Raw genomic sequence first — 8,925 nt, forward strand, 5'->3', positions numbered from 1 at the left:
AATTTAAGTTACAATGAGTAATTTCTTATTTCTTTGACAGGTGCTGTTCAACACACCCATATATAACACAGCTGTGGAGATCTGCTGGTATCTACCAGGTTACAGGGCTCAGGTAAGACCCAGATCCATCCAAACCAAAACTGAGATAAAATGTCAGGTGATTTCTGAAGACCTGGGAGTGATGCTGATTAAATGTCTCCTTTTATTTTTAGATTGCAATGATGACGGAATTCCTCAGACTTCAGAAGGAAAACCAAATACCATCAAGCCTCACTGCAGAAGATATGGGAGATCTTTTGGTGGAGAGGAGCAAAGAGACAGTCAGAGAGCAGTGAGTTACTGTGACACCTACAGACCATCCACCTCACACCTGAAACTGTTTGTGCTGAAGTGTAAATGCTGAGAGAAAACCTCTCTTTTGTTTTCTTTTGAAGACTTTGGGAGTTTGAATTGGAGGGTTTGGAAGAAACAGAAGCCAAACCTCTTCTGAAACTGGTAAGACTAGAAAACTCACAAGAGTTTTAGTCATTTGGAGATCTTTTTTTTTTTACTACAATCACATAACCTCTCAACAAAACTGCAATGTAAACATGCTTTCTGTTTCAGGTGTGGGCAGTGAACACAATAAATAAAATGAGGGACATCGAGTTTCAAGCCCAGATACTGCTGGAATTTCCAGAGGCCATACCTCCTAAATTTCAGTGAGTCACCTCTGACATAAAATCATTAACAGTCCAGCTACAGTATTTCAAAATTTCTGTTATTTTTTTAAATAGGTGTAAAAGATCATTCTTATAACTTTATTCTGCAGAACACCTAAGCTCCTCAGCAATGTCAGGAAGTACATTGACCTCCTTAAAGAGAGGCAGCAGGACGTACAAACCTCCAAACTGTTCACTGCAACAGACGTGGTGATAGAGGTGGTTCCCCGTGTCCTGCATGGCTTCTGGAAGCTTCCTTCTTACCCCCTACTGAACATGTCCTCCCAAAAATTGAGCATCCTCTCCACCAGTGTGACAAAGGCCACTTTGGATCGAGTGTCCAAATCTCTCCTAACAATGGAAAACCAGGCCATCTTCTCAAGGTCCATCAGAGATGACATGGTGCAAAGTATCCTGTCTGAAGTCAGAGAGAAATATTCAGAAAAGATTCTGCTGAGCCACATTGCAAACTTTGCACCAGGACTACTCAGGGCAATTTCTGATGTAGCAAAGACGAGCATGTGCCAGATCTTCCAGCCCCCTTGTAAAAGTCCAGTAGTGTCTGATGTTCTTCCAACTAAAGAACCTCATCCTGAAGGTCTGCTGAAGTCAGATGTTCTTCCCACTTCCCAACCTCCAGTTGAAAGTTCACGAATTGCTGATATTTTTTCCACTCATGAACCTTCTTCTAAAAGTTCAACAAAGGCTGATGTTCTTCCGACTAAAGAGCCTGCTTGTAAAAATCTGCTGAAGCCAGATGTTGTTCCTCCTAAAGAACCTCAAGAACCTGCTTGGGAAAGTGTTCTGAAGTCAGATGTTCTTCCTACTTCCGAACCTCTTTTTGAAAGTTCAACAATGGCTGATATTCTTCCCACTGGAGAACCCGCTCGTGGAAGTCTGCCAAAGTCAGATGTTCATCCTGCTAAAGAACCTCTCATTGAAAGTTCATCAAAGGCTGATGTTCTTCCTACTAAAGAGCCTGCTTCTGAAAGTCTGGCAACGTCTGATGATCTTCCTAGTGAGGAACTCCCTTCTGTATGTCTATCCATGTCTGAGCCAGTTGTCTCTTTTACTAATAATTCAGAGAAGTCTAACAACATTAAAATCAAGGAGAAAAAGGAGAAAAAGAAGAAAAAAAGGGCTTCTTCCAAAAATTCAGAGCCCTGTTCTGTTGTTGCTTCAGACCCCAAGAAACTGACTGATTTTGAGAATCCAATCTGTTTGTTCTAACTCTACAAAATCAAATAAAATGATTAATCAATATTTTTTCCATGAGTCTGCATCTATGATTAAAGAATATTTTTCCTTCAGATGTTTATAAGGGTTCTCAAAATGCCTCCACAAGTCCAACAATTGTTAACATATTAGTGTTGTTATCTTTAAGAGAATCTGAACTTATTCTTACTCTTAACATATCAACAGCAGTAACTGAAACCAGTGCTGATTTTCTAACACTGGAAAATAACTCAAAATGTTAGAAATATTCCAGTGTTAGAAAACCAGCACTGCTCAGTGTTAGCCATTGTTAATCTTCAAAACTGACTAGGTTACTTTTAAACATATAACACTGTCAAAAGTGTTAATTTAACACTCAACAGTGTTGTATTTAACACTCAGAGGTGTGGACCCATATAGACACTCTCTAGTGTTAATTTAACACTGGAGATTTTGCTGTGTAGTTATACAAGTATAACACACAGTGAAATGTAGCCTGAAACGCTCCTTGACATGTGCAAAAATGGGGGGGGGGGGGGGGGGGGGGGAGGGGGTAGAGGAAGAACATTACATATATACATATAGTATATACACTGGGTGAATGTGCAGTAGTGGCAGCAAGCAGGTGAATTCTGTACATTAATATGAATAGACATCTGACTATTTTAGAGGATAGACAATATAAACATATTTGGAATGTACATTGTGCCTTTGTTTAGAGTGTCTGGAAGAGAGTCCTGTCTCAGTCAATTATAGATGATGTGAGAGGGCGGGTGTGTGTGTGTTTAGGGCCCGGATGGCTTGGGGATAGAAGCTCCTCTTGAGTCTCTCTGTCCTTGCCCGGATGATGCGGAACCTTCTACCAGATTGCAGAAGTTGGAACAGTTTGTTGCCAGGATGGGACGGGTCCTTCAGTATCTGCGCTTATTTTGGCCAAAACGCCAGAATCTCAGGTTAAACCTCCCAAAATTTCAACAACCACCAAACAGCTAAAACAGTAAATGAGAGCAGGAACACGGATTCTGCACAAAGACGTAAACACAAAGCGCGGAGCCGCCGACGCATCAGAATCAGTGAGATGTGACTTTCTCCCCTGACTGCACGGACACTGATTCTGATGTTTCGGTGGGTCCGCGCTTTGTGTTTACGCCCTTTTTGCGCTGATTCTGAAGCTGCAGGTTTGATCTCTCTCCAAACAATATTGAGTAAATCATCAGCAAAAGAAGCTCCAAACTACGCTTCACATAAACATCGTCATGAATTCCCTCTGATTGTTTTGTTGCCACCAGGATAAAATCACACTTCATGCACTGCTCTCTCTCTCTCTCTCTCTCTCTCTCTCTCTCTCTCTCTGTACTTCAAGAACAGTTTCCTGTTTTCTGCATTATTCGCTTGCTTGTTACGCACAAGTCTACCGTTCTTACAGCCTGTCGGCAGCTATTTTTTTCTTTTACTTACTTCTGAAAACAAAGCCTCGTTTCTGCCGTTCAATACTGAACAAATTTAAACTTTTTAAAATGATGCAAAATTGCAAAATGCTCAGCTGTGTCTGTAATCAAACCTCTGTAACTTTGCTCTGCTTCACGTCAGCAGCATCAGGTAATGTTCATATGTTCATTAATGGTTTTCTTTTGTTTTTGATGTACTGCAGAATATTTGTACAAAATCCCAGGCCAGGAAAACCTTCATGTTTTTCTGTTTGATCCTCAGCTACTTTGACACAAAGGCATCTGCTGTGACGCTCACACCTTTGATAAAGTCTCGCAAGTGTCAGATTTCTTTTTATAGATATAAAAATATAGAAATGTACTGATGCATGACCTGAATTATAATATTTCTGACTGTCTGAGGCAAAATTTCCCCGATTCAAATTGAATCAAATTGAATCAAATTGAATCGAATCGATTCTAGACATGAGTGACGATGCCAGCCCTAATATGCATGTTTTAATAAAAGAGATAATGTTGGTGTTTCAGTCATGTAGTAACTGTTAGCTTTAACTGTACAAGGCTTGTTAGACATAATGAAACACATCGTACAGATTTCTGGATGTTAGACTATAATTTTTATTATGATTATTAATCTTGAGTCTAAAAAGTCAGTCAAGTATATCCAGGATATCTTTCTGTTAACTGGATTCACTGACCCTAACACTGGGACCAGGATAAGCGGTCGCATGGCGCTGGGTACCAGCTGACAATCTTATTATTTAATTAATTTAATTCAGTTATTTAATTTTTCTACTTTTTCCTCCACATTTCCCCTGAAATGAAGGGATTGTGTTAAACATGCTTTAGTTCCTCACATTTTTCTGCATCTCTTTGTTCAACCCCCTGAATTAAAGCTGAAAGTCTGCACTTCAAACACATCTGAGTTGTTTCATTTAAAATTGATTTTAGTGTATGTACAGAACCAAAATCAGAAATTAAGTTCTCTCTGTCCAGATATTTATGGACTGTTAAGGTTCAAACATTGAGGAAGGAGAGTACAAACAACCGTGGTCCAGAAGATCTTGGTCAGACAATTGATTTTAATGAAATACACACGTGGGAAGACAACTCTGTTCGCAGACGGCGCTGATCTCCGACTTAATCAAAGCATAAACAGATATTTTATACCATCAGGGCTTAAATTTAATGATGCCCCCTCAACGTCAGATCCATTTCATACATAGGTCAGATCAAAACCACAATGACTTTTTACACATTTTAAAAAGAACATTGTCTTCGTCTTCATGGCAGATGTTTCCTGTCAACCTTTCTGATAAGCGCTTCTTCAAAACCGCAGACAATGTTTTTGCAGTGAGCGAGCACTTCTGCAAGCCCACAATTACAAGCAAACATGATTTGTCACGACCTTACGTGGCACTCTGTGTAACTTCTCACCTACTAACGCTCACAGTCAGAGGCCACTGTCAACAATTTACTAAAACTATAGATGTAATATAAATTGAATAAATGTTTTAACCAACTGATATATGAATATGAATAGAATATGAACATATAAAAGATAATAAAAATGACCTGATATAAGTGTTTTGTAAGCATGTATTGCAATTCCTTTTATGTTCTAGTTTCCCTCAGCATGTATCACCTGGACAGTCACGCCAGTGAAGCTTAAGACCCTTAATGAACCGAACATCAACTCAAAATAAGCACAGATATGCAATATGTATAAAATAGTTATAACTGCATCTGGAATACAAGGTTAATATAATAACAGTATGCATAAACATCTTAAAGCCATCTGAAAATGTGGCGCTTCCAGGTCAATTTAAACTGAAGTGATATAATCTTCTCCCCACAGTTTGAGTTTGTATTGTCTCAGCTGCAGACAGACTATGATATTAATATTATTAGTTATTAATATTATTAGTTATAAAGGACACCTTCCTGCCTTTAGTCTTATTCACGATGATTATTAGTCGTCTTCTAATGTCCACAAGTCTGTATGATGTGTTTCATAGTTTCTAACAAGCCTTTTAAACTTAAGTTACTGCATTGCTGAAACACCAACATCTGCTTATTGAACAAAACAAAAACAACCAAAAGACCACACATCTGATTTTATTTTTATTTTAATAGACTTCCAAATATTATACCAGATAACTGGCCTCAGAATATAATTGAATAAACATGTTTAAAAACGATAACCTAATCCTGTCTTGACAGGCTGAGCTCTTCAGTATCCACCAACAGCATCGTCATGCTGAGTCAGACGTTTCTGCTCCTGGTGGAAATACTCTTCCTCTTTCCACATTGTACCAAATGTTTTTAAATGTTAGTTTCAATTTAAAATTAAAGATTAATGCGCCTTATAATCCAGTGAGAGACTGTAAAATATGGTGCGTTTGCAATACCAATGCGCCCAATATTGGAACAAAATTCTTTTATATTGACAAACAGCGGCCCGCATTAAACTGTGACTGTCACCAGGTAATGTGGGCGTGTTTCCTGAATAATCAGCAGGTGTTAAACAGCTGACAGGTGAACAGGATGCATGCAGGTAAACTCGAGGGCCCTTCGAGCTGGTCGGTGGTGTCGTGAGGAGAATTTCAGCTCATTATTCATGTTACAGAGACACAGAGGTACGAGACCAGGCAGAAGACTTTCTGATTATTTGTTTTTAGTTAAAATAATTCCATTGTTGTCTAGTGATGCTGTGGTAAAGCTCTGTGAATGTGTCCAATTTTTCCAGCTTTATTGCTTCACCCAAAGGCAGATCACACAAAGCCTCGTTTAACTGCTTATATGAAGAACTGACATCTGCTGGTCATTTAATGTTCAGCAGCACTGCTGTGAGAATACCTGTAGGATACATACCAGTGGATATGTAAGCACATGACAGCTGCAGGGCTAGAAGGGCCCAGATGAATTAAATAAATAGATTCTTAAATAATTAATTAAATGTGTTATTAATTGATTAATTACATTATTTAAACATAATTAAAAAAATAATTAATTTATTGGAAATTACATGGCATTAAATCAATTATGTATATATTTAATTTATTAAGTATTTTGAACTTAATTCATTAATGACATTTAATTAATTATTTAATGATGACTAATTGATTTATTATTGATGATTAATTAACCCTCCACATGATTTAATCTCTATAGAGATGATATTTTATCTAGATCATGTTTTTTCAAAGGTTCAGACCACAAAGTTTAACATTATTATTTTTCTCTTTATTGTCTCTTCAGATTGAGTGTCTGTAATCTCTCAGAGGGAAGCTGTGAAACTCTGTCTTCACTACTCAGCTCCCAGCCCTCTAGTTTGAGACAGCTTGACCTGAGTAACAATGACCTGAAGGACTCTGGAGTGAAAGTTTTGTCTTCTGGACTGAAACGTCCATATTGTGAACTGGAAACACTCAGGTCAGCGTTCTTGAAATGTTCAGTAGATGAGGTTTAGAGGTTTACAGTCTAAGGTTTAGATTGACTAATGGCCATTTTTAACTCGTTTCATTTTTGGCTGCAATTTCCTGTTTGCATTTAGCTATTTTTCTCTTCTCTAAGAGTATTTGTCATGTCTGCAGGCTTTCAGGCTGCATAAACAAATGGTAAATGGCCTGCATTTGTATAGCGCTTTACTCAGTCCCTAAGGACCCCAAAGCATTTTACACTACATTCAGTCATTCACTCATTCACACACTGGTGAAAGCAAGCTACGTTGTAGCCACAGCTGCCCTGGGGCACACTGATAGAGGTGAGGACACTGGTGCCACCGGGCCCTCTGACCACCACCAGTAGGCAAACATGGGGTTAGTATCTTGTCCAAGGATATTTGGCAGCCAGGAGGCAGCCTGGGATCGATCCACCGACCTTCTGATCCACCTGAGCTACAGCCACCCAAAAAACACATTTTCTGAGAGGTTTATCTGCTCTGTGCTTCTTTTGGGTGCCCCTCCTCTTGGGTCCTGGATTCTCACCAACCCCTTCGTGGTTTTGCTGTGGTTCTGGAATCTTCTCCTGCAAAGGACAGAAAAGGAAAACACCTCTCTCTGCTACGCCTCAATGATCTAATATGTTCATCAATTCTTCTCTTGATTATTCAAAGTTGGTTCAAAGTATCACATTCGGGACTCTCTAATCAAATTATTATTTCTGTGTGTAAGCGTGTTTGCATTCACCCCTAAGCACTCTGAGTCCTTTTCCTACCATATTTCAATCCAGACAGTCACGCTGAACAAAGCTTATGACCTTCACAAGACTGAGGCAACTCCTATCAGTGCAATTGCAATGTGTGTATGAAAAATGATTATAAGCGCTTATTCTAGTAAAAGAAATCATAAAGAAAACAAACATTTTCAATCAGTTAAGCTTAAGCATAAAAGCAATTTTACCGTACCTAAATGATCGAACACACAAAAAGTCACACACTGATCATATAATCCATTGTTTCAAATTAGACCTAAAACTCCCCCTTTTGACACATCTTCATGTGTCAAACAAAAGCACAACTAGAAAATTAAAAGAAAAAGGTTCATCATATCATTTCTCAGGAAACCTCAGCGATTCTCCTCTCGAGTATATTTGCTCTGGGCCTGCAAACCTGTGTTTAAATAATAAAATCAGTTTAATTATCATGTTCGATCTTTTCAACTCCTGGCTCCACCCAGAGCCTGCATCCCCAGAACGACCTAGAAACAAAACCTGTATATTAGCATCAACTTCACATTTAAAACTCAGTCCTTGCCTCACTGTGATCCACTCTGTGCTATAAGAAACTAAACTTAAAACACAACAGTTATCAGTCATGTGCTTCATACAAAACTTGCGTATGTTTTAGTTTCACGTTGATCCTCTGAGTGTCATGGTACTTCTTTTAATTTGACTTTATCAAATCGAACCAAAATAGGTTTGCTGTCTTTACTTTGCTCGTTTTCCTCCAGCACCACCTCGTATCACATGCCCTTTCCCTTGGACCAGTGTTTGTTATTCCATAACTGGATTTGGAATGTGACAAGTCCACCAATCCCCTATATAACTCCTACATTTGGCTTTGGTTCTATTTTCCTTCTATAAAATGTCATTGACTTCTACAGTGGCCTGCTTTGGTTAATGCTAACATCAGTAACATCAAACATTTTCTCCCCTTTAGCATTTGGCATTTTCCCAACAATATAATGTGACACCATCATCTAAACCCAGTCAATAAAACAACATTTTCTTAAAGCAAACATCAGCAACACAAAATTAGCCGCCCAAGGGTGGAGTCTGCAGCTCCACAATCTCATGTGAACCTTTCGGTCTCCCTCTCTCTCTTGTGCTCCTGCCAAAAGCAAAGCAAAGCATCCACCCTTTTCTTACCGGCGTCGTGAATTGTTTGTCAGCATCTACTCATCCTAACGTTGGTCCAGTCTTTGTCTCAGTGTCAACTCAGTCAACACTTTAGTCCACATGGTCAGTCCAGTCACAGTCCAGTCACACACATCATCCACATGCATTCACACTAGATCTTGCTGATAGTGGAGCCTCACGCGCAAAGCATCAGATTCTCC

General features: G+C 39.0%; 1 protein-coding gene across 1 annotated transcript; it reads left to right on the forward strand.

Moving 5' to 3' along the window:
• The first annotated feature begins 221 nt into the window (after positions 1-221).
• LOC146712482 (uncharacterized) lies at positions 222-1,931 on the forward strand. The gene is made up of 4 exons (XM_085436546.1): positions 222-331; positions 435-495; positions 607-701; positions 812-1,931. Exons 1-4 carry the CDS (start codon positions 222-224, stop codon positions 1,929-1,931), a joined length of 1,386 nt encoding a protein of 461 aa, XP_085292672.1.
• The last annotated feature ends 6,994 nt before the right edge of the window (positions 1,932-8,925 follow it).

The sequence above is a fragment of the Copadichromis virginalis genome, linkage group LG3 (assembly GCF_057382275.1).
Source record: "Copadichromis virginalis isolate Kocher_CV1m ecotype Utaka linkage group LG3, C_Virginalis_male_GT1.1, whole genome shotgun sequence".
In the NCBI taxonomy this organism is placed as follows: Eukaryota; Metazoa; Chordata; class Actinopteri; order Cichliformes; family Cichlidae; genus Copadichromis; species Copadichromis virginalis.